This window comes from Euphorbia lathyris, chromosome 6 (assembly GCF_963576675.1).
Source record: "Euphorbia lathyris chromosome 6, ddEupLath1.1, whole genome shotgun sequence".
In the NCBI taxonomy this organism is placed as follows: Eukaryota; Viridiplantae; Streptophyta; class Magnoliopsida; order Malpighiales; family Euphorbiaceae; genus Euphorbia; species Euphorbia lathyris.
The window spans coordinates 36,760,104-36,784,807 of NC_088915.1; the positions used below are offsets into that span (position 1 = coordinate 36,760,104).

Consider the following 24,704-nt stretch of genomic DNA (forward strand, 5'->3'; position numbering starts at 1 on the left):
TAATAGGGTTTACCCCTTCGATTTTCGAAAATACAGAGCAAATAAAGGTCGAAACGTAATTCGTGGGAGGAGGAGAATATCGCACTTCGTTGGAGAGAACGAAGAAGACGAAAGGTTCGATCTGGGTTCTGAGAAGATTTTCTAATTTCTGCCTTTTATATTTTGAACATGCCATGTAGGATATTTTTTTTAATTATTTAAATTTTTTAAAAAGCCACGTGGCATGACGTGTCGTTACACGTGGAACGGCGTTTGCGCCAAATCAGCATTCCGTTAGTGTGGGGTATATTTGTAGGGTCGTGACAAGTACAAGGATATTTTAGTGGGTTTATTTGATACAGGGGCAAATGTGTTTTTCCGAGAAAACACGAGGGCAAATATGTGTATTGACCCTAAAAATTAACGGATAAAAACAAAAGGAGTCAGTGAAACGGCGTCGTTCGGACTTGGATTGGCATCTTTCTGTTATCATTGACCCTGTCTGCAACCAGAAGCTTCGATAGTTCAGAAACTGGAAAGAAAAAAGAAACCAAAATCCCCTAATTTTTGTGTGTTTTCTCCAACAAGACAGAGATTCAGTCAAAATTGATGGAAATTCAAAGCGACAAGCCTCAGGTATATCACGAGAGGCAAAGATTGCAGTTCTGCCTCATGCATGCTCTCAACAATCTGTTTCAGGTGATCCTCTTCGATACTTCCCTATTCAATTATTAATTATCGATTAAAGTTTCCTAGTCGATTTTATAAATTACCACATTAATTTTGATTCAGCATAAGGAAGCATTTACTCGATTGAGCTTGGATGCAATTGCTGAGAAGCTTGTTTTGGATGATCCGGACCAGCAGAATTGGACACCCTTGTCCATTGTCTTCAAGCCTCATCACAATTCCCTCACTGGAAACTATGACATCAATGTCTTAATCGCTTCCCTTGAAAGCAAAGGTAAGACTGTAATTTGGCATGACAGGCGAAATGGGGCTTCCTCAATTGATCTTGAACATAGTAATGATAATGGCTCTGAAGATGATAAATTGTTTGGTATAGTGCTTAATGTACAAGTAAGACGGTATGCTGGGTTTTGGAAGAGTAGGCATTGGCTGGCTTTGAGAAAGATCGGTGGGGTTTGGTATAATTTGGATAGTGATCTTAGAAAGCCAATCGCTTTTGAGAATGTAGATGAGGTTAAAAGATTCTTAGATTATATTATTGGTCAGAGTGGGGAAGTTTTGCTTGTAATGAATAAGAAAGATTGAACTGTTTTTACTTTAGGTTTCTAGGTTTTCACAGTTGATACGAATTGACTTTGTAGTTTGTATATATCACGATTTCTGTACTTGTTCTAAACTGAAAAGAAATGGAGACTTCTCCTTAAGCAATCATTTCTTCTTATCTTACATTTTGATTTATTTACTTAGAGGTGTTTGTAATGAATAAGGCACTATCTACTATGGTAAAATTGTTGCTGAGAAGTTTTTGTAACGTTATGATCCCATAAGTAATAACAATACAACTATAGGCTTTGCCTCGTTGGTGTTTTTCATAGCTTCACTGGTGGAGCAGCGGAGAAATTAGGCTGTAATTCCCTTGTACAGTTCTTGGATATTTGTGCATTCCCAGAACAATAATGTCATTAGTTAAATGGATATGTTGCTTATTGGAATACTGGATTCATTTCTGATTCTTGCTTTCTAATGATGGACTTGTACTATATTAAAATGATTCAATTGCATTTGAGGAACTAAGTTCTATCTGATTTTATGTTGCATAGCTCCTCATAACTTCTGATTATCAGAAGAGGATTTGGTTGGGTTTTGGAGAAGATGACTGCATAGTGCACACACATACTTTGGTCAGTGTCAGTCCGACATGTTTCTTGTGTTCCTTTAACAATCTAGCTATTGATTGGTGAATCATTTTCTTTTTGTTTGTCTCGAAGTCTATAACTTGCTGCAATTCCCTTTAGTTTAAATTTTCCCCATAAACAGCTATTTTGTAATTGAGTTGTTCCTCTTGTTCACTCTGCTAAGAAATCCTAGTACTTTCCAGTCATAGCAAGCATAAGCTATGATGTGACGCTCTACCAGAAACCACAGATAGTAGTGATATGGCCTTATTATTTGGAGAAACATAGCTAGTGGTACATCTTTATAGTTAGTCAATGGAGAAAAGAATGCAGCATAAATTGGGGCCTACCAGAATTACAGCACTGATTGACACTAGTTTGGTAAGTAATCCGGTTAATCGGTTTGAGACTTGTCACATCCTCATCAGATATGTAGACACTTTTTAAGTGGATTTCTACCAATCAAACTTTGTAGCGTATGCTGGAATTTGAACTCGAGATTTTTACCTTTAGCAGCCGGAGACTCTTAACTACTTAAGCCAACTTAATTGGTACAGCAATTATTGACACTGATTTGTTCACAAGTAGTTTTGCTGGCCATGGTTGTGAAGGAAGGATGACCCAGTCATTTTGGAGGGGGTTGGGAAGTTTTTGCCTGAGACAGGGCACTGTCAATGCTGAATTATCCAATTCTGGAAGCATTTATACAATCATAATGCACTTGTTTATCTCGATGAAGCAAATGCAATGCTTTCCTCCTTTTTTTAATTGTTTTCTTACACTATCCTTGTTTGCATCAATGTGTGGTATTCTCTTGCTTTGAAGGTTCAGTTCAGGAAATATAGGCCCCCTTCAAGCTCTGGTACGTCGTATCTTTTACCGTTGTTGTACATATTTTTTACTTTCTGCCTGTCTTTTGACACATATTTTGGTATTTCATAATAAAATTTTACCAGAAGTTGCCTCATCTATAACTCCTTTTTGAAAAGCGAACAGATAGTTTCCCTCAAATAGTCACCACACCGCAGCCAGACTTTCTGCTTGCTATGCATCGTGTAATGATAAGAACCTGAAAAAGCTAGAAAAACTGATAGGAGAAGGGAAAAAATATTAATATTCTCATTTTGACTGTTATTCTTGTTGAGGAGGGAGTCAGACTTTTCTTGGAAGATGTGACCATGTGATCTGATTGATGATTAATAATCCTCGTGTGGGTATATATGCTGCTTTCTATTTGTAATCTTGCAGGAGCATCTTGCTGTTTCTGTTATCTGTACCTAAAATAAAATCTTCACAATGTCATTTAGAATGTGAAATGTCGCAACCAGGAAGAAATGAACAAGGAAAAACTGAACATTTTTGTTTCTATATATAAAGGAAACCTACTGATTTTACCATTTTTATGCTTTTTTTAAAAAAAAAAAAAAATTCCTTATTGCTTCCATCTTTTTGGTTTTCTAGTGGTTGTTGGTTTGTGAAATCAAAATCAAATTTCAATTATTTGAAGTTGGTATTAGAAGGATGTTAGTTCACATTTCCTTTTATAGTTTGAAGCAGCTGGTTGTCCTTGCATTCGACAGACATCAAGCAGGAATGAAGAAGAAAGGTATTTCCCAAAAGAGAAATTGTATGAGTAAGAAAGTGGGTGGTTGCTTTGGATTGAGATTATTGAAAAGATTGGAACTTTCACCTTTGAAATTACTGAAAAGGATGGGAAAAGTTGGTCCGAGTTTGTGGAGGAGGAGGAGGAGGAGGGGTTCACCTCAAGTTTCATCATCAGGAAGACCAAGAGCTTCTCTTGTTCCAACTGATACTCACACAAGTTCAGCAATACAAGATTGCATTGAGTTCATCAACTCAGCTGCTACGTCTAACTCCCTTTCTAATTCTTAGTTTGTAATCTCAAACTTTGTAACTCTAAAATTCAAGTATGGAGGTGATATCTATATTTTACTCATCTAGTTGTTTAAAGTCCTCATTTGAGGTTACATTTGCGACATCTATCAAACAGGTTATATTTCATTCACAATAATTTTATATCACCACACCCACTACCCATCCATCAACCTCTCTTCTATCTTTCATTCATATTCTATTTCTGGAATTATAACACCTAATAATACATCATATTTTACCTAAAAACTCATTACTGGATTCCAACCCTATAATGATATTCAACCGAATAGATGATCTAAAGATGCTTTAGGATTTGCACTGGATAAAAATTAGGAACGTCTTTTAAAAGTCAACCCATTCCAAGATAAAAACAAAAACCCAACCTTTTAATTGGAGTCAAATTAGATATGGGAGTATTCATGAGACTCATACTTTTTGGCGATGCCATGTATAAAGAGTGAGGGACAATTGCTCTCTATGACACGCTCAGGAAAAATAATTCCCAAATGATTTTTGGTATTTTTAAGAAAATAGTTGCATCCAAAACTTAACTTCTAGAAACAAAATGATTGTTGAAGGACTCAAGGATGGTAACAGTCTCTCTTGGATTCCTTTTTTTTTTTTTTGATAGTAATACTAATATTTCATTAAATCATAACATTGGAAGTACATAAGAGACCAGTAAGGAATAAAACCTTACATACATATAGGCTAAGCCTAATACAAAGTCCACGTGGGCAAGAAAATGACTATTAAAAGCAAGAAAATGACTATTAAAAGCAAAAGAAGCCATTAAAGGTACATTAAAAGTCTCTCTTGGATTCCTAGCTCCACTTATAAAAAAAGTTTAACTAGCTCACAATGGTCTACCAAGAAAAAGACAAGAAACATAAAAAATCAACACAAATTCTTTTAATGTTTCTATTTTTTATTGATTTTTATAACATTTTAATTACAATCGGGAAGAAAAACAGGAAATAATGACAAAATATATACCAAGCAAGAAGATTAAAATTGAACTTGAATTGATTAAGCTAAAAAAATGTAAAGAAATTTCAGCACCAACTCTAAAAAATGGTGTTTCGGATGTCGAAAATGGCTAAAACATCATCAGATTTCGGGTAAGCTTTTGGGCGAAACAAAGGCTTGGGATTGAAGTTGGTATGTCAGGAATTGAAATGGTGTAAAAAATTTCAGATTTAACGCACTCGAAGGGGCTGGAAAAAATGTTGGAAAATGGATGGTCGAATCTGCTTTTTTAGAGTAGAAAATCAGCAAGAATTTGGTGAACTTTGGAGCAATAAATATCTTGTATTCGAGGTTGGATTTTGGAAATAAAAAATTTGAGCTCGAAGTTGGGTTGCTGGAAAATATTTAGAAATCAAAATTAGGTGGGAGGTTGGGAAGTCGATAAAAGAAATTGTTGAAGTTGACTGGTTGAATCTCGAATTTTAGAGCAGAAAATGAGCAGTTGTACTTTTAAAAATCGGGTTATGGGTAGGCACTTTCAACGTTGATTTTAGAGGCAACAAATGGTTGTTTTGAGTGAAATGAAAGTTGGAATCTAAAGATTATATGACAAGGGAGAGATTAAAATTGAGTTTAAGAAAAATGGTTGATCATGGAAGTTGGAATAAATTTGAGAAGATGGTTGTTCAAAATAGTTGTTTGATTTGAAATCGAATAAATACCAAAAGCCCGATTTGAGTGTATTGATCAATTGGAATTCATGGATAGCTTCTAAAAATGATATGGAAATGGTTTATAATAAGAGAATAGCTGAAATCGGAGTTTAAAGGATATTGGTTTAATGAAAAAAGTTTGAAGCTTGAGGAAGAAGACGCCAATGTCAGCAAATTAATTTGGACATAATTGGCTTGAATTCAGGATTATACATTGTTTATCTAAACTAAATAGAACTTTTGGAATATTTGGATTGGAAGTTGTCGAATTGGATGTAGAAATTGGATTTGTTAGAATCGTTTGACAATAGAAGGACCACAGTAGAATTTTGCCAAAATTTGAATGAAACATCAACAACTCTTTTGCAGGAAAATTGAATAAATAGGGGTGACTTTGACAAAATGAAGGTTTTAATAGACATTTTTGGACGAAATAAAAACCGACACTTATAGTTTGGACGAAGAGATTGAGATTGGTTTTGCAAGGAATAGTGGCTCGTGGCGGCCGGAATACATTTTGGAAAAAGGTTGGTCAGAATAGTTGTTTGATGTAAATTATGATTTTGAGACCGATAATTCCCAAAAGCTTGGTTCTCGGTGTTTTATTTAATTGGAATTAACTAATAGATTTCGAATATGATCTAGAAAAGATTTACAAACAGAAAACGTCACAAAAATAGGGTTTTGAGTGTTTGTGAGTTAGAACTTGAAGCTAAAGAAGAAGACAACAATGGCAGATTTTTGATTCTTGGTGAATATTTTATACTGTAGGAGCAATTAGGGTTTAGGAGGGAAGAGAAATAATTAAAAATTTAAAGAGACTTATTGTTTTTTATTGCCCAGGTACAAGACACTTTAAATTCATCAAAGTTACAGGAGGCTTCAAATTCTTTAAAGAGGATAACTGCTCTCCAAAAAGAATAATTGTTGTCTAAAAAAATAACTATATCCTATGTTGTTCAATTCATACCCGTGTCAGTGTCATATTGTGTCGACACTGGTATGGTAGCTAAAATGAAGAGTCCGAGTATCATAACTTTTGAGTTGAATTTGAGAATTGGAAATTGAAGAATATGAACTTGAACCTGGAATTGAAGGCTGTAGGCACAAATTTGACAAGATACGCAATGATTTTATTGAATTTCTATTGATAGATTGATTTATTTGATTTGTTTGATGAGGAGTTGAAAAGGAAGAACACAAGCTCTCTTTATAGCCAAATTGGACACCTATTAGCCTTATTTGTCTCATATTTTCACTCATCCTTAATCTCATTACTTCAATTGAATTTCTTTGATAAATTTGGGATGAAAAAAATGTGAGATTCGTTGAAGAAAATGACATAAATATTGCCATGAAAATAGTTGCCACGAATTGGACTTTGTTTTCTGGTCCAACTTCAAAATCCATATCTCTTTTGATACTCGTCTGTTTTAGCTCCATGAGTAGTTCATGGATTCGTCCATCTTTCTAGTTTTAGAATACCTTGTCTTCATGCCAAAATTTCGTCATTTGATACTCCAAAAAAATCGTCAAATGTAATTTGCTCGGGTTTCCTAAAAAATCGTTGTTTTTTTATTGCTTCTCTTTTACAAGTGATGACTCGACTTCTCCATCGTCTTCAACAACTTGAACTGCTTCTTTATCTACATCAGGAGTGAAATCCTCGAAAGAAGCTTTGTCATAACTCATATTAGAGTAGACAAAATTTTCATAGGCCTCATACTCCACTAGAGCCATGACCATACTTCTTTGAAAACAAGATTGCCGGCAAGGACGATGAAAATAGCGGGTTTGGTCTTTATTGTTATAAAAATAACTATTCGAGCAATAAGAATTACTCATCCATATATGCTTCCGTATTTCAACATAATCAGGATCATATGGATTTTCATGTGACTCCTAGACTCACTCCACATAGCAACCATATTCATCATCATAAAATGACATAGGATGAACATAAGCACAACACTCACAGTCGATATCCTATTCTTCACTATGAATAAATTGAATATAGCCATCAGTGTAGCATATAAAAACAGTGTACCAACGGACCCACGCTATAGTTGTAGTTACTGTAGAATAGTGATCTTGATTGAAACCACCAAAATACACTAGTATTGTAGGATCCCTTGCATCTTAGTGATGTCCCCGTCATGATTTTATTGCTTTACATATATTCATATTGAAATGGTCTCACCAAACATGCCAAAAATTATTAGCGATAGACTAGCAAAGTCTGGTGATAGTGAAATTAAGATGAGAGAAGAAAAAAATATTAGGCATATTGGGTGTTAAAAATTAGAAAATGAACTTGTGCAAATTTGTGGGTCCCACTAGGTGTGCCAAAAATTGTTAGCGATATTTTTGAAATATACTAATTTTCAACATTGACGCGTGTGGATGTGGTGTGGGTGTGCCAAAGAAAATAATTCCCAAGTGATTTTTTGTATTTTTAAGAAAATAGTTGCGCCTAAAAACTTAACTTCTAAAAATAAAACGAGTAGTGAAGGAAGGACTCAAGGACCGAAAAAATCTCTCTTAGATTTCGGGTTTCGCTTGACAGGTCAAACGTTTTACTTACTTAAGGCTAACAAAATAAAATCAATAAACACAAAGACGTTTTTTAATTTTTTCTTTATTTTTATTGTTTTTAGGTTACAAATGTGGGAAATAAAGCAGGAAAATTAGAACTTGGAAATGTAATTAAACGATCAACGTGTAAAGATAAAGCAATATGTACGATGAAATTAATTGTGGCAAATGTGCAAAAATAAATAAATATTAACAAACTTGATGTCGTGGTCGGGAATCAGTCGTTGGTGTCCCTGGATTGCTCAAGAATGAAGGCTTGAAGGTCGTTGGACTTTCTAGTGATCCTAGATGTGATTGGAGCAAAGCAGACAATTGGGGACTAAGGTAGATACAATTAAAGAAAAAAATCAGCACCTCTTGTTGAAGAATATGTGTGATGGGTATAGACTTTTGGTGTCGAGTTTAGAAGCTATAGAGGGCCGTTTTGAGTGAAATGAAAGCTGGGATCTCAGGATTATATGGCAAAGAAGATATCAAAATTAAGTTTGAGGAAAATGGTTGATCGAGGAAGTCGGAACAAATTTGTGAAAAGAGTTGTTTAGGACATTTGTTTGATGGAATTCAATTCGATTGAAATCGAATAAATACCAAAAAATTGGTACTGAGAGAATTGATTATTTAGAATCAACGGATAGCTTATAAAAATGGTATTTGAATGGTTTATAATCAGAAAATGACTCGAAATTGGAGTTTGGAGGATCTCGGGTTAACGAAAAAAGCTTGAAGCGAATTGGATGTTATCGAATTTGATATAGAAATTGGACTAAATTGACTTGAATTGAGGATTGAGTAATGTGTATCTAAGCTAAATAAGACTCTTGGAATAATCAAATTGGATGTTATCGAATTAGATATAGAAATTGGACTTGCTGGTATCATTTTAAGAATTAAAGGGCTGAAGTGAATTTTTTCCAATTAATTGAAAAAGAAACTACAGCTCTTTGATGCAGGAAAAATTGAATGATAAAGGGGTGATTTCGAGTGACAAAATGAAGACTATATGAGATGGTTTTGGACGAGAAAAGGTCGAGACTTATAGTTTGGATATCAACGAAGAGATTGAGATTGATTTCGTGAGGAATGACGGCTCGTGGCAGCCATAATAAATTTTGGAAAGGACTGGTCAGAATAGTTGTTTGATGGAAATTATGATTTTAAGATCAATAATTGCCAAAAGCTTTATGCTGGGTGTTTTGATTAATTGGAACGAATGAATAGATTGCAAAGTGGATTTAGAAAAGGTTTATGGATGGAAAACGTCACAAAAATGGGGTTTTGAGTGTTTCAGTTTGTGAGTTGGAGCTTGAAACTAAGGAAGAAGGCAACAATGTCAGATTCTTGAATGAGAAGAGTTAATTTAAATGGATTATTAAGAAACATATATTAGGCTTACACTGGAATTGGAGAAATAATTATTGGAAGATATGAACTTAACTGAACTTTTGAGCTGAAATTGAGAACTGGAAATTGAAGAATATGAATTTGAACATGGAATTGAAGGTTGTAGGTATGAAATGGATGGGATAAGCAATGATTTTTCTGATTTTATTTATTGATAGATTGGTTATTTGATCGTTTGATTTGTTTGATTACTGATTTGGTTGACGGGGTTGATGAGGATTTGAAAAGGAAGAAAAAAACTCTATTTATAGCCAAATTGGACACTCATTAGCCATTTGTCTCCTATTTTCACTCATCCTCAGTCTCATTATCTCAATTGACTTTCTTTGGCATATTAGGGATGAAAAACATGGACCTTTGTTGAAGAAAATGACACAAAACTAGCCATGAAAATAGCAGTGTTTTAACCAACTTCAAAATTCATATCTCCTTTAATACTCATCTGTTTTAGCTCCGTAAATAGTTTTTGAATTCACCGGCATCTCTAGTTTCAGAATACCTTGTCCGTGTACCAAATTTTCATCATTTGCACCCAAAAAAATCATCAAAGTTGGCTACTTGATTTTCCTAAAAAATAGTTTTTTTCCACTTTTGTATTTTCTTTTATGTTACTCTTTTGTATTTTTTATTTTTTCCGTTTTCTTATTCTTTATTTTATCAACTATATCATATAATTATAACATATACTGTTTATTTATATAAAATAAAAAATAAAAATTACCCCCAACACCTCCTTAATTGTTTTTAAAAGATCAATTTATTTCATATAATTCTTATTAATTAATTTAATTAGTCTATATTGCATTCTTTATTTTTTGGAATTTGCCCATTTTATTACTATATAAATTTATTTTGTGCAGGGAGAAGATTCAAATTTGGCCTTATCATTCTAGGAGAAGTTTATATTTATCTTAAAGTATAAAATGTTAAAATTTTACCTTTTAATGTTTCCAAACAAATTAATTTTATCTCTATCTAACACACAAATTAAACATGTTAATTTATTGTTATTTGACACATTATTTAACTGTCACTTCAAATCTTTCAAACTTAATTACGCCTGAAATATTTACGGTGAACAATCTGCCAAAATGCCAACAACTAAAGTCTGCCACATATAAGTCAATCACAAAATAATCATATAAAATGTTTGACACATTACAAATAACCTACCAAAATGCACGAAAAAGCTTGAGTTTATCAACAAACTTGTTAATTTGGAAGGTTTGATATAATAATCAAATAATGGTCAAACCAACCCGTTCTAATTTTTTCTTGGGTAAGATTGAAGTTGACTTTTTCAGCAACATTAAGAATAAAATTTTACCATTTTAAACCATAGAGGTAAACCGCATTTCAAAAAAAAAAAAAAGATTGGAGCAAGTTTGGACCTTATCACGTTTATGTACAACTTCTTATTTACCCCCCCCCCCCCTCCGAATTATAAATCATAACCTTGCCACTACTCATATTAGTCCTCATGAACTTTCCAATGCCATTTAAAACGCCTAAATCATAGGTCTAATGAGAAAGTTATGGTACAGGGAAGTTTAGGTCAAACTTGAGAAAATTGAATTTGATATCGAAAAGTTGAATTTTGGTAGGGTTAGAATTAATTTTATATGTCTTTTGGAATTTTGTTCTTTTGGTCTCAATGTCTTTTGGAATTAACTCCGCCTGTGAGGGTCACTTGGTGGCATTTACAACCGGTCCCAAGCCCGGACAAAGGAGGAGGGTTGCGGTAAATTTATGGCGGCCAGCGTAAAACTTAACCACATCTTATGACATGAACCAAAATATGAATATCGTGAGGGCGTTCCCTACTCAGCGACACGCTGCACTTCCTAGACTCGAGTGTAGTGAAAAATGTGCAAGGGTTGCTAGGTCATCACCCCGAAGCAGCGCGCCACCCCGGAGCCCAGGGTGGTGTCAAATATGCAAGTGTTGCAGGTAAATAAGCTAGTTCACGGTAACGATAACGGTAATGTTAGGGGTAGGGGTAGGGGTAGTAGGTTACTCTTTGGGACATGGAACATATGCTCTTTGATAGGAAGATTAGTTGAAATTATAGATGTTATGAAGAGGAGGAGAATAAATATAATGTGCCTACAAGAAACCAAGTGGGTTGGAGCCAAGGCTAGAGAGATAGCTCCTTAAGGTTATAAGCTTTGGTACTCAGGAAAGGATAAGGGTAGAAATGGAGTAGGTATTCTTATTGATCGGGAGTATATTGATGATGTAGTAGCGGTGTCTAGAAAGAGCGATAGAATTATGAGTGTTAACCTTATGATAGGGGATGAGGTTGTGAATGTCATAAGTGCATATGCGCCACAAATAGGATTAAATGTCTCTATAAGACAAGCTTTTTGGGAGGATTTGGAGGAAGTGGTGCAACAGGTTCCTATGGATGAAAAGATGGAACTGGATGGTGACCTCAATGGACACGTGGGTTCTAGGCGAGATGGGTTTGAGAGTGTTCATGGAGGGTATGGTTTTGGAGATAGAAATGAAGCGGGAATGATACTCTAGAATTCGCATCAGCCTATGACTTGAGTAGCATGAACATATGGTTTATGAAAAGAACCTCCCACTTAGTGACTTATCGGAATGGCGGTAATGCAAGCCAAATTGACTTCTTCCTAGTAAGGAGTGATTGGAGAAAGAGTGATACCTGGTGAGAGTAAGACAACCCAACATAGAGTAGTGGTGCTTGATTTTCGAAGTAAGAGATGTATAAGAAAACGAACACCACAAGTGGAGACTAAGATTAAGTGGTGGAAACTGCAAAAGGAGAATCAACAAAAATTTGTGGATGAGATGGCCACAAAAGATATTTGGACTTATAATATGGATTTAAATATAGATTCTATATGGACTAAGATGGAGCATAGTATAAGGGAAGTAGCGAAGGAAGTTCTAGGGGAATCTAAAGGTAGCATGCCACCAGGTAAGGACACATCTTGGTGGACAGAAGAAGTACGACAAGCAGTAAAGAGTAAGCGAGAATCCAATAAAATATTAGGGAGATGCAGGAATGATGAGAACTATGAAAAGTACAAAGAGGCTGAAAGGGAAGCAAAGAAGGTCATACGAGATGTTAGAGCAAAGGTGATTTGGGATCTGTATACAAAATTGGATACGAAGGAAGGGGAAAGAGACATATATAGAATTGACACAAGAAAATCTAGCTTCTGTAAGCAACTAATCTCCTCTAAAGCATTTCCATATTCGCTAAGCCCATCCATCTCAACCATTTCCACATTCGAAAACTTAACCATCTTCTTAATATCGAAAGCACAAGACCTCGAAAGCGCATTCTCAAGTAAAACAAGAATTTTAGGACAAACGAAACAAATCATATATTGAAGAGCTCTCTAAAAATCGGTACCAATGACACCAAAACAATTCCAAGAAACGGTCTTCATAAAAAAAAAGACGAACAAAGGACCCTATATAACCCTTATCTTAGAGAGGTTCTCTCCACACACTTGTTCTCTTATTTAACCCTGAACATATCAATGCCACTAGTGGCTTGGAATGGATGAGTTCCAAGAACATCGGATGTCATACCCTCTCCATCTCTAAGGTTCTTATCAACATTCTCTATCGGATCAACTCGGGTGTGTTTACTCTGACCATTTTTTATCAACCATTACATTAGATGTACCTATAAAGCTCAGTATGACCTCCATATGACCCTTGTGATCATTAGAGGTTAAATTTACAAATATATTATGCTTTAAGATATCAGTCTGCATAAAAGAGGCAGTGACCATAGGGACTCGTTTAGTCAGATATCCACCCCAACCATATTTTGCACCATAAGAAGTCCACCTAGACATACATGTGTTCTGCTTTGAAGAAAAATTGAAGGTCCTAGCATTAGAATCTAGTATATTAGCTTGGTCACCAATCCTAGTAAAGGGGTTAGGAGTAGTTCCTATATCAACATGTTGTCTTGCTGCCCCCATCCTCGATTCGATGCCTTACAATGAGGCACAATCATCCACGAGCCATAATCAAGGTCTAGAATAGGTTAAACATCCACAGTCCTCTCATTATTGCCCTTTAAGGTTTCTCTATTTTCGTTTTGGACCTCGCCTTGATCTTCTGTAACCAGATCATCCAAAGGTTTAGTGTGTTTCAAAACACTAGGTAAATCGCAAGCTAATTTTTAGTGCTCAAAACGTCCACAATCCGTGCATGCAACATGCAATCCTTCATACTCAACACATTGCTCCTCTCCATCAATCTCAAACTTAGCCACATGGGGTTTGCACAAATCAATCTCTATGCATACCCTCGTAAACTTCCCTCATTGCACTTGAAGTGTTCCTGTCCACCCTCATATGTTTACCAACACTTGCTATAATGAGAAACAGACGATCCTTAAAAAAAAGGACGGCTCCGTCGCACTACGCGTCCCCGCTGAGCGAGGGTCCGGGGAGGGGTCCCACCACAAGGGTGTACTGGGGGCAAGCCTTTCCCTGCCAATTTATTTAGCAAGAGGCCGCTCCTAAGACTCGAACCCGTGACCTCTTGGTCACACGACAACAACGTTTACCATTGCGCCAAGGCTCGCCCTCATTTTTTCACTTGTTATAATGCGAAACAGACGATCCTTATCATAATAAAATAATCGCCACTTAGGGAACCTCACCCAAACCATAGTAGACTCCACAAAGGCATCAAAGAGGTTAAAAGAGGGAAACTAAGATCGTACATTTAGGTAATGCCCTTGTACAAGCCACACACTGACCATAATGATGTGTTCTCTATCTAGTTCATTATCAAACTTAAACCAAGTGAAACCCATTACTCAAGTACATCATGTCAAAATCAGCTATCGGCTTCTAGAGCTCAAAGACATGTTTTTGTAAAGCAATACAACCAAGGTCCTTATCTGAGAGCTTAATAATCAGAGCGTCTTCCCATGGAGCAATTATGTATTTCTTGAGGTTTAGATCAATGGAAACCCTGGAGTTCAATGAGTCATTAAACTCTATGGTGATTTTACTTTCCAATTCGCCAATTTTTGCGAACTCTATCAGGCTTAGGGACATCATGCAAAACAGTTTTATCTTTCTAGGAATGCTTAGGGGAAAGGGTTCATATTTTGATGATGGCCTTTTGTCCGGTGACATCGACACCCACAACATCGGGCTTAATGATCGTGAAATAAATAGTCCCGAAGATGGCGCATCCACAACTAAAAACATAAAATTTCCTCCGTTAGAAGAATAGTTGTTAATTAGCTTGAATTCTTGTGCAATGCACGTGATATATAATATAATAATTTTCTATTTATTTATTATTGTAAATTTATTTTTATCTATTATCTATATATATTCTTCAATTCATTAGTTGATTTAAGAGAAATTGATATGAAATATTTTAAATTTATTTATGTATAAGAGTTGCCAAGGATAATGGAGAGTCTATTATTAAAAAAAATAATCAATATGTTATGCTCAACGTATTTTCATATGTTAGATTAGATAGATTGCTTAAAGATTTATATCTAATCAACTCTGACAATATAAAAGTAGCGTAGATGGTCACATAAATTTTTTTTTTGGCAAAATTAAGTTATATCAATTAATAAGTGATATTGCACTCTTTTTTGTTTATAAACGTCGCCTCATGTTTGCCTTTTCAGTTTTTAATGGAGAGTTTTAGGTGTTTGATTAGACACTTTCTGTTTTGTCTTTTATAGCTGAAAATTAACTTTTTACAAAACCAGAGAATCTTTGCTTTTTGAAAAAACATTTTTTTTTTAACAACAAACAATAAGTAAACTAAATGAGCCCATAATACGAATAAAATAATCTTTATATAGATAAATATTTAATAATATAATTAAAATTAATATATTATATTGTATTTTTAATTAGTAAAAAAATGAGGAAGTAACAAATGGCTCCATCGTTATTGTTTTATATTATGTATACGTAGATTATTTTGAAAACTAATAATAATTGAGTACATATGCAAGTTTATGGAGCTAATTCATTTTTATAGGTAAATTTAGAAAGTTGGTGATATGAAATGAGTAAGTTTGGGAACTGATGAGACTAATAAAATTCAGAAAGTCAATATTCTTTCGTGGATAAATTGTGCGATAGGATGTATTAGGCCTCCAATTTATTGAAGAAGATTAGTTTTTAGTAATGCAGCGGAATATATTTTAATTTTATTGAGGATTGGGCAGGTTGGAGGTATTAATTGGACCAAAACATATAATGGTTAAAAGAAGGTAAAATTCAAAGGGTTTGGTGGATCCTAAAGAAAGGTAGTCAAACTAATTTACTCATAGTCCTCTCCTAGATTTGTCATTTGTGGTTAAACCCACTCTAACTACTATCTCTCTGTCTTGCAAGAATCATTTTCCAAGACAAAGCAGAGTCTTTCCCCAAGTTATATATGCTAAGGGTTAAACTTTCAAATGTTCAACTCATTTAAATTATGTTATTATATATGGAGAGATTGAGAGTGCTTCAATTTTAATGAATGTTATAAAAATATTCATTTTTTTTACATAATAAAAATAATCATTCAGTAACATGAAAAGATGAAATGCCATTTTTCTCTTTTTTTTTTTTTATAAATTTAAGGGATGATGATCAAATTTAACCATAATATTTTTGAAGAAATACCGAGTTAGATGTGACGTAAGAAATTGTATAAATTTTACTCGAACGTTTCTAAGCAAGATCCTAAATTTAAATTTGTACAATTTCGCACGTTACAGCTAAATTTGCGCTTCTAAAAAAGTTAAGATCAAACTATTCTTAAATTTAATCTAAATCAATCTTTTTCTATATTCCATCTATTCTGAAATATGTCATTTAAGACAATTTTTTTTTTAAGTAGTCACTAAATATAACTTAAAAAGACAATAATCTCCTATAATCTCCTCTTTAATGACATATTCTCATATAATATTCACTATCTTTTTATTGATTACAAAATAATTAAAATATATAAATTTCGTTTGCATTTTTCTCTCTATTTACTTAACATTTTTATATAAACTTTTTATATTTTTGGAAAGATATGTTATCAAAAAGAAATTTTTTAGCAAGGCAAAATTGAGACAACGAATGAAAACGACTTATAATTCAAAAATTTTCCTCCTCCTTTGAACGGCTATCATTCCTTTAAATGGCATATAATCAAAATATAGAATATATGATAATTATTTAGGAACAGAGGGATTATAATAGAACTTTCTCCTTTTGCATCTAAGATTTTTTTTTAATATCAACCGTTGTTCTTTCTTTCTTTTTATTTATTTATTAAATATTAACTTTTTTTTGAATGAATTTATTAAATATTAATCATATAATTTTCTAAATTAATGTATGCAATATTACCAATTTAGAGGTTTTCAATTAAAATCCAAATATCGTGGTGAAGCTTTTAGCCTAGTGGTTGAGAGCTTACCTATAGGGAGGTCATGGTTCGAATCACATCCGGGTCTAGTAGAAATTTTTCTTTCTTTTTTAATGTAAGCGCATTGTGTGCAAAAAATTAAAATCCAAATATCTCAACCAAACTTCCTCTCACACATATGAAAGAGTTAACTAAAGTTGGGAGTGTGAGAGAGGCGACAGAGGAAGGTGGAAGTATATTTTGGAATATTTTGGAAGTTCAACCGGAAGATCGATTGTTATGATTTGAATTAGCATATTGTTAAATGAGCTAAATATGTCCCATTTTAGTCAATTTTGTAATTTTCTCTTATTTTTATTATGAAAAAGAAGAAGAAATAATAATAATAATATAGCTTTCCACAATTGGCAATGAGACAATTAAAGTGAGATTAATTAAGAGATGATCCAATTAATTAAGCATGTATAGTTAATATCTACAAGAATAATATTGCATGCAACTACTCATACGACTTAAGAAACTAAAACCATTATTACAGTTTTCTTGTATACACTTAAATTAAATTCACACCTACTTCTCCTAATAAAAACCTTTTTCTTTTAAGATCAAACTCTCTTCTTCTTCTATAATATACCTCTATATCATCATATCTTTCACTATCAAATTCAAATCAAATGGATACATTTCCAATCTTTACAACCTTAGCATCTGCTACATTTCTTTATCTCCTTTGGTTCTATCTGGTTGCTCGAAAACTTACCGGTCCCAAAGTATGGCCTATAGTAGGAAGTCTACCTCTACTATACAAAAACAGAAGACAAATCCATGACTGGATTGCTACTAATCTCCGAGCAACCGGCGGTGCATGTACTTATCAAACATGTACTATCGCTCTTCCTTTCTTCGCTCGCCGTCAAGGTTTTTATACTGTCACTTGTCATCCTAAGAATTTGGAACATATTCTTCGAACTCGCTTCGATAACTATCCTAAAGGCCCTCATTGGCAAGTTGCATTTCATGATCTTTTAGGCCAAGGCATTTTCAATAGTGATGGAGATACTTGGCTTATACAAAGGAAAACTGCTGCTCTTGAATTCACTACTCGAACTTTGAGACAAGCCATGTCCAGATGGGTCAACCGGACAATCAAGAATCGCCTTTGGGGCATTTTGGATCAAAGAGCTAAGGACAATATTTCAGTTGATTTGCAGGACTTGCTTCTTAGGTTAACTTTTGATAACATATGCGGTCTTACTTTTGGTAAAGATCCTCAAACTTTGTCTCCTGATTTGCCTGAAAATCCTTTTGCTCTTGCCTTTGATACTGCCACCGAAGCAACACTACAACGCCTTCTTTATCCCGGTTTCTTATGGAGGATTGAGAAAATGTTCGGAATCGGAGCTGAGAAGAAACTCAAAAATTGTCTCAAAATTGTTCAAAACTACATGGATGAAGCCATTGCAGCACGCAAGGAAAATCCATCAGATGATTTACTATCTCGATTCATGAAGAAAAGAGATGTGGACGGGAATCTTTTCCCTATCTCTGTCCTTCAAAGAATCGCTCTCAACTTTGTCCTGGCTGGACGTGACACCTCCTCGGTGGCCCTCAGCTGGTTTTTCTGGCTAGTAATGAACAATCCTCAAGTTGAAGCAAAGATTGTTAATGAAATCTCAACTGTTCTTGCACAAACTCGCGGTGATGATCATAAAAAATGGCTTGAAGATCCTTTAGAATTCGATGAAGCGGATAAACTCATCTATCTGAAAGCAACATTGGCTGAAACGTTGCGTTTATACCCTTCAGTGCCTCAAGATTTCAAATATGTTGTAGCTGATGATGTTTTGCCTGACGGCACATTTGTACCCGCGGGTTCAACGGTGACATATTCTATATATTCTGTTGGGAGGATGAAGAGTATATGGGGAGAAGATTGCCTTGAATTTAAGCCGGAGAGGTGGCTTTCCGGCGATGGAAACCGGTTTGAACCGCCTAAAGATGGGTATAAGTTTATTTCGTTTAATGCTGGACCGAGAACTTGTTTAGGGAAGGATTTGGCTTATCTACAAATGAAGTCTGTGGCTTCTGCTATTCTGTTACGTTACCGGTTATCTCTGGTTCCCGGTCACCGTGTGGAGCAGAAGATGTCTCTTACATTGTTTATGAAAAATGGGCTTCGGGTGTTCTTGCATCCTCGTACACTTGTGTAGGAGGAAAAGAGACTATAGTTTGTGTGCCCCAAAGGAGACAGGGGTAAAAGAGTCATCAAATCATACATCTTCTTCTTCTTATTCTTCTTCCAATTTGTTGGTGTTGAAAGGTATATAAGTCATATGATGAATTGTTTTGTAATTTCCATGTCTGTATTTCTTATTTTCTGGGAGTGATTAATGTCTTTGTAATGTTGTATTATTCCATATCAACAGATATGGGTTTTCATATGATTATTTCAATAATATCAAACTTTATACTCTTATTACTTAACAAAGAAACTGTCACTTTTCAGCATAATTTAATTCTATTTTTAGACTTTCAACAATATTTTATTATTTAGATTTAAATTTGTAGATTAAACAATTTTGAGCTTTTATGAAACAAAGTTAATATAGTCTAACCCTTCAATTTTATCCTAAATTCAAGCTAATTAATTGTTAATTAATCCTAGTAAAAACATCAATTAGCTTGATTGAAAAGAGCCTCAAATTGCTTAAGTTAGACATATTGAGTTTGAGTATTAGTATACACAATAAGCTTTAATTGGAAGAGAGGTTACCTAAATGGTCCTTGAACCGATTAATTAGACCTAATAGCCAAAAAAGTCCTAGTGAAAACAACAAATACAAAGGAGCTGAAACTCTTCATCAGTAGTGTTTTCGCGTTTCGTTTTCGTTTTCGTTTTTGTTTCTATTTCTTTTCCATTTCCTAGAAATAACTATATTTTTCTAGAAATAATGTTTTCTGGCGTCCGTTTTCGCTTCCTTTGCAACATAACTTTTTAGTATTATCAAGGAAGAAGCATAAATCTAAAGTAAATACATACTTTTTAGTATTGTTGACAAATTTTACAGCCCTAAGGAGATGTTTTACAAATATACAGTATATGTGCAACCAATTCCTTTGCAATCTACACAGTGGCAGCTGTGGAGCTCGGATTCGAGCTCACAAACCCTAACCCATGGCATTAAGAAAATTTGCCAATTCCTCAAGCCCAGTAACTTGAACATTATCTTGTTTTGGTTTGAAATCAATCAAGCATTAGAAGAACTCTTCTGTAATGGGTTTTGAAGACTGGGCTTGAGCTGCGATTTGAGGGAAAGATGAACCATCCTAAGAATTTTAATCAATAATTTTCTCACCAGTTGAAAAGAGGTTCCAGACAACAGTCCCAACTAAGTAGAGCCCAACTGAAACTTTGAAAACATCGTCCCAAGAACCTGCCAGGTTGTAAACACTAACAATATAAGAGTTCAACAACTTCTTATCAGTGGATGAACCAACTTTCTTTTCTCAAAACTTCAAAACCAAAGCTTGAAGATGAAGCTGCTTCATATAAAGTCAGATGAAGTCTTTTTCTTATCCATATTGTTGAAATAATAAATGTAAGCGTGTTTCCTACTTCAAAATTCAATCTAAATTACCATTAACATGTGTTATTTTTTAACTAATTTGGTGACAACTGCCATGTTTAACCAAAGTTCACTAATCCAAAATGACTCTTTCTCCACTCTTAACCATACCAAAAGTAAGGGTTCACTATACCATGTTGCAAGATGTAACCAGTAGCTGCTGTTCCAAGAACTCCGGCTAATACTCCAGCAGTATTGGATAGACCAAGCATCACTCCCTGAAATTAAAATTACCAGAAACAATAGAATTGTTAGATTTTAGTCTACCAAAGAGGAGATACTATATGTGTTTAGACAGAGTCAAAGTTAAATATCATTTAAAGCCTCCAGTTCTTGATGACTGATCAATAATTCAAAAACTAATAAGAACTAATACTTCCTTCTCTCATATAGCAAAGTGAAACAAAAGAAAGGACATTCAACAAATATTCATCAGTAGTACTACAAGATATAAGTACTCACGGCGTATCTAGGAGCAATATCTTGATGATTTGAATATAGACCGGATTGCGAGAATGCATCAGTTCCCTATTAATCAAAAGAAAAAATGTTAAAAAATAAATAAATTGGTGATAATTCAAAAGAAAAATGAATTTAAAGATAAAGTTTATGACTGAAGTTGGAATAAAGTAAATCTGCATCTAGTTAAGTTTGTGAATGCAGAATTTACAAGAGAATGCTAACAAAAAAAAGTAATGTGAAAGACTTGACAACTAATTTTCAAGTTAATTTTGAAACATATCATTGGTATCCAAGCAATAACTACCACTGGATTCATTTTATTTCTTTGATTTTCCGTATTAATTGTAAGTAGTATACCTGACTACATGCCATGCATAATACAGCCAATGCAGGAGAATCAATATGGGTCAACTGTGTTAGGAAAAAGGCAGGGCCAAGAAATCCAATCGTTTGCATTATCTGCAAAGAGAAGTACAGCCATTCCTCTGTTAGATGAACAGTATTGATCAGAAAAACTCAATAGATGAACCTGTTCTTATAAGAACCGAAGTAAACGGATAGTAGGGTAAGAGAGAAAGAGATGAAGAATCAATGCACATTGCACTAACATTAGTAGACAGATATACCTTGCGAACAGTAGTAACAGATGACCCTCTGCTTACAAGTGTATCAGCAATCCACCCTCCGAGATTTGCAGAAAATGCCATTGTAAGCCAGGGCAAAACACAAAAGAGTCCAGATTCTGTAAGATTGAACTTCAGCACCTATATGGCCGAAAATGAAAAGAATTTTGATAAAAAGTTGAATCTACGATTTTACACAAAAACTTAACCAAGTAATGTTTTTGCAACTGTCGCTTCTAGTTTACAAGTTATTAATAAAACAATAAGTTGATGCACGCTTAAAAATTTGAACTACCAACAAGGCATAGGTTATAGATACAGAACTTTTAGGGTTCATGATAAAATATAATTTAATAGGAAAAAATAAGCAAAAGCCATCAGCACCTAAAAGAGTTGTCTAAAGAAACGAAAGCTTTAGGGTAAATGCTACAACATAATTTAATTGAAAAGAAAAGCAATTACTACTACCTGGCAAGCATTCATTATTCTCTTCCTATACATTGCACATTATCACATGGAAGAATATGATCGTCCACAATATAAGCTAGAATCCATCTGATGCAAGAGTTCCCTCTTGAGAGGTAGATGTTATTCTATATACAAAATGTTTGAATATTTTCAGGACAAAAAAACAAGGCAAATGCTTTGATACTAATATGATTAGCTAGACCATCAAGGTATCAGAATACAGCCAAGAGTTCATCCGGAAGACCAGATTATCAATAGCAGACATCAGTGACTGAGATAAGTTGCTTGTCAGATGAATAATTAATCTAGAATTAACAAAATGCAGGGGATAATTGATAGAGTGGATGCTTGTTATCCATCCTTTAGAATATTGAGGGATATACAGTAATTGAAAGGGACGACTTACTTGATTATAGTATGTTGGCATCCAAGTTAGAAGAATAAATGTGCCCCAATTGTGACAGAAGTGACACACTATTAGTGCCCATACAGGTGGTTTTGACAAGATTAATCCCCATGGTATGGTTTTAACAGGTTCATTGGAAACACTACTTGCAAGAATAAGCTTCTTTTCATCTGGCCGAAGCTGAGGATCATCAAGAGGTGAACTGTATGCCTAGTGAAAGAAAAAGCACAATATAACATGAATCTCGTTATTATATATCATGGGAAGGCAATTTAAACATTTAACTAACATTAAGGTCGTCTTTCAAATCAAAAGATTCTAGAACTTGCAAAACGTTACCTTATTTAGCCATAAAGAAAACCAAACTGTCCCCAGAGAGCCAAAGGAGTAAAAGACTGATGGCCATCCAAATTGATGTATTAAGAATGGTGAAAAAGCCAAGCCAGTGACGGATCCAAGGTACATGCCACTATACACCAGCGCTAATGACCTACTCCTCTCAGAGACAGGAACCCATTTTGACAGAATGTTATTCATGGCAGGCATAGCAACACCCTGAAACATAATCCAGTATACTGTAAAATGAGTTAACATGAGGCATGTCTGCCAGAATGCAACTGCACATATTGAAAAATAAAAAATAAAGAACAAAGAATTGATTTCATTGCGATGTAATACATTGTCTAACAAATAATGCTTACATGGACAGACATTTTATTAGCTATGAGAAGCAAAAGAATAATAACACAAAATCATATGCCTCACCCCTCAGAATGTAACCATAAGAAACTTGCTGAAGTACTTACCTCGCCTATCCCCATAAAAGCACGAACAACAAGCAGGAAAGGCAACCCAAGTTTCGCTGCTACAGGGGTCAGGGCTGTGGCAATGGACCACCAAACAACACCAAAACCCAAAACCAGCTTTCCTCCTACTTTGTCTGCCCAGATGCCACCAGCAATCTGTCACCAAGTATTAATAAAATTAAGAAAATGAAAGGTCAATGTTCATCAGTCAGAAACATCTTTCTACATTATCTCATAAGAGAAGCCGATTATTGTTAACATAAACCCCTTAAATGTGACTAGATGATAATGTATAAATGATATAATAAGAGAAAAGCTCTATTACCTGAGTGAGCAGGTATCCCCAGAAAAAAGAAGATTGAATTAAACCAACTGTGGCAGGGTTCCAATTGTACTCCGCAGACATGGGAAGTATGGCAATGCTCATATTAACCTGCCAAAAGACAATCTGGTCAATGTAGCTGCTATATGAAGTAGGCTTCAAAAATTGTCAAAAGCCAGGTTTCACAAGGTTGCGATTGATAATTTCAAAGAGTCAAGTATTAGCATTGTGCTCCAATAGGTACACAGAGATAAAATAAAATCTGAAATTCAACGTTTAATTAGTACAATTCATAAGTATCTTTACTGACAAAACAATCAAACATTCTCTTATTCCACCGACTAGTAACAGAATTCCTGCAAATGCTTCATAATCATTTTGCAGCTAAAGACAGATAATCAAAGTTGATATTTAAGCGAGAAATGAAAAACATACTCTATCCATATTGCAGAGAAGAAAAGCCGAGAAGCACAAGATCACTATAACCCATCGTTTAGGGAACTCTTCCCACCAGGGAAGCGAACTTGCCGCATCATCCCCTCTACTCAAAACGGCATCGTTCACAGCATCTTTGAAGTTCACCGATTCCGGCACCGATTCAGATATGTCGTATGGCTCTGACTTAACGTCTGCATACACTTTCCCAAATTCGGTGCGAGCAGAAGTTCTCACAAAAACGCCGAAAACACAGCAGACTTGTTCAGTGTGAAGCCGAAGCCGATAGTGAACTCTATGTTTGAATTCCGGAAAGCCGAAAGCTTTCTTGGAAAGGGAAATATCAGAGGAGTAATTTGGCGGGCGAAAATGAGGAGAGTAAGAGGAGAGGAGAGCTCTAGCATTCATGGTTGCGAAAGGAAGTGGAAGAATTCTATTCACCACATCACTTTTCACAGTAGAGTGTGAGAGAGAGAGAGAGCTTTTGAAAGTTTTGGAGGAAAGTGGAGGGATATTTACTGGGATTGGTAACAGTTTTGACACGTGGAGTTGCGTGATTGCATTGGATTGGGTTTTGGAATTGAAAGAGAGAGAAACTGGCGGGGTGACTAACAGAAACTAACGGTGCATCACTTTCTGTAGTATTTTTATGGGCTTAGGCCCATTTCTTTATGGATGATCCCAGCCCACCTATTCAACTTGGCTTTCAGCTCATGATATCAATAAATGTTAAAGGTAATTAC

The 24,704-nt window shown here is 34.7% G+C and overlaps 3 protein-coding genes across 3 annotated transcripts; 2 read left to right on the forward strand and 1 right to left on the reverse strand.

Moving 5' to 3' along the window:
- The first annotated feature begins 495 nt into the window (after window positions 1-495).
- LOC136232176 (josephin-like protein) lies at window positions 496-1,395 on the forward strand. The gene is made up of 2 exons (XM_066021215.1): window positions 496-678; window positions 772-1,395. The coding sequence occupies exons 1-2, from the start codon at window positions 589-591 to the stop codon at window positions 1,252-1,254; spliced, it is 573 nt and encodes a 190-aa protein (XP_065877287.1). The 5' UTR covers window positions 496-588; the 3' UTR covers window positions 1,255-1,395.
- A 16,058-nt stretch (window positions 1,396-17,453) lies between these two features.
- On the forward strand, window positions 17,454-19,305 carry LOC136233362 (cytochrome P450 86A1). The gene has a single exon (XM_066022994.1). It carries the CDS (start codon window positions 17,488-17,490, stop codon window positions 19,021-19,023), a length of 1,536 nt encoding a protein of 511 aa, XP_065879066.1. The 5' UTR covers window positions 17,454-17,487; the 3' UTR covers window positions 19,024-19,305.
- Window positions 19,306-19,827: 522 nt separating this feature from the next.
- LOC136233361 (sodium-dependent phosphate transport protein 1, chloroplastic) lies at window positions 19,828-24,431 on the reverse strand. The gene is made up of 10 exons (XM_066022993.1): window positions 23,962-24,431; window positions 23,530-23,637; window positions 23,205-23,360; window positions 22,738-22,953; window positions 22,399-22,608; window positions 21,528-21,665; window positions 21,259-21,360; window positions 20,902-20,967; window positions 20,573-20,657; window positions 19,828-20,247 (listed from the first exon to the last, which is right to left on the reverse strand). The coding sequence occupies exons 1-10, from the start codon at window positions 24,367-24,369 to the stop codon at window positions 20,150-20,152; spliced, it is 1,587 nt and encodes a 528-aa protein (XP_065879065.1). The 5' UTR covers window positions 24,370-24,431; the 3' UTR covers window positions 19,828-20,149.
- Between the last annotated feature and the right edge of the window lie 273 nt (window positions 24,432-24,704).

Excerpts from the sequence above, each read along its gene's own strand:
- LOC136232176 (XM_066021215.1), top strand. The coding sequence starts at position 589 with ATGGAAATTCAAAGCGACAAGCCTCAGGTATATCACGAGAGGCAAAGA. Across the intron at positions 679-771 it reads CTCTCAACAATCTGTTTCAG|CATAAGGAAGCATTTACTCG; the intron begins GTGATCCTCTTC and ends ATTTTGATTCAG.
- LOC136233362 (XM_066022994.1), top strand. The coding sequence starts at position 17,488 with ATGGATACATTTCCAATCTTTACAACCTTAGCATCTGCTACATTTCTT.
- LOC136233361 (XM_066022993.1), bottom strand. The coding sequence starts at position 24,369 with ATGAATGCTAGAGCTCTCCTCTCCTCTTACTCTCCTCATTTTCGCCCG. Across the intron at positions 23,638-23,961 it reads TTCTCTGCAATATGGATAGA|GTTAATATGAGCATTGCCAT; the intron begins GTATGTTTTTCA and ends GTCTTTTGGCAG. Across the intron at positions 21,361-21,527 it reads CTGTTACTACTGTTCGCAAG|ATAATGCAAACGATTGGATT; the intron begins GTATATCTGTCT and ends TTCTCTTTGCAG.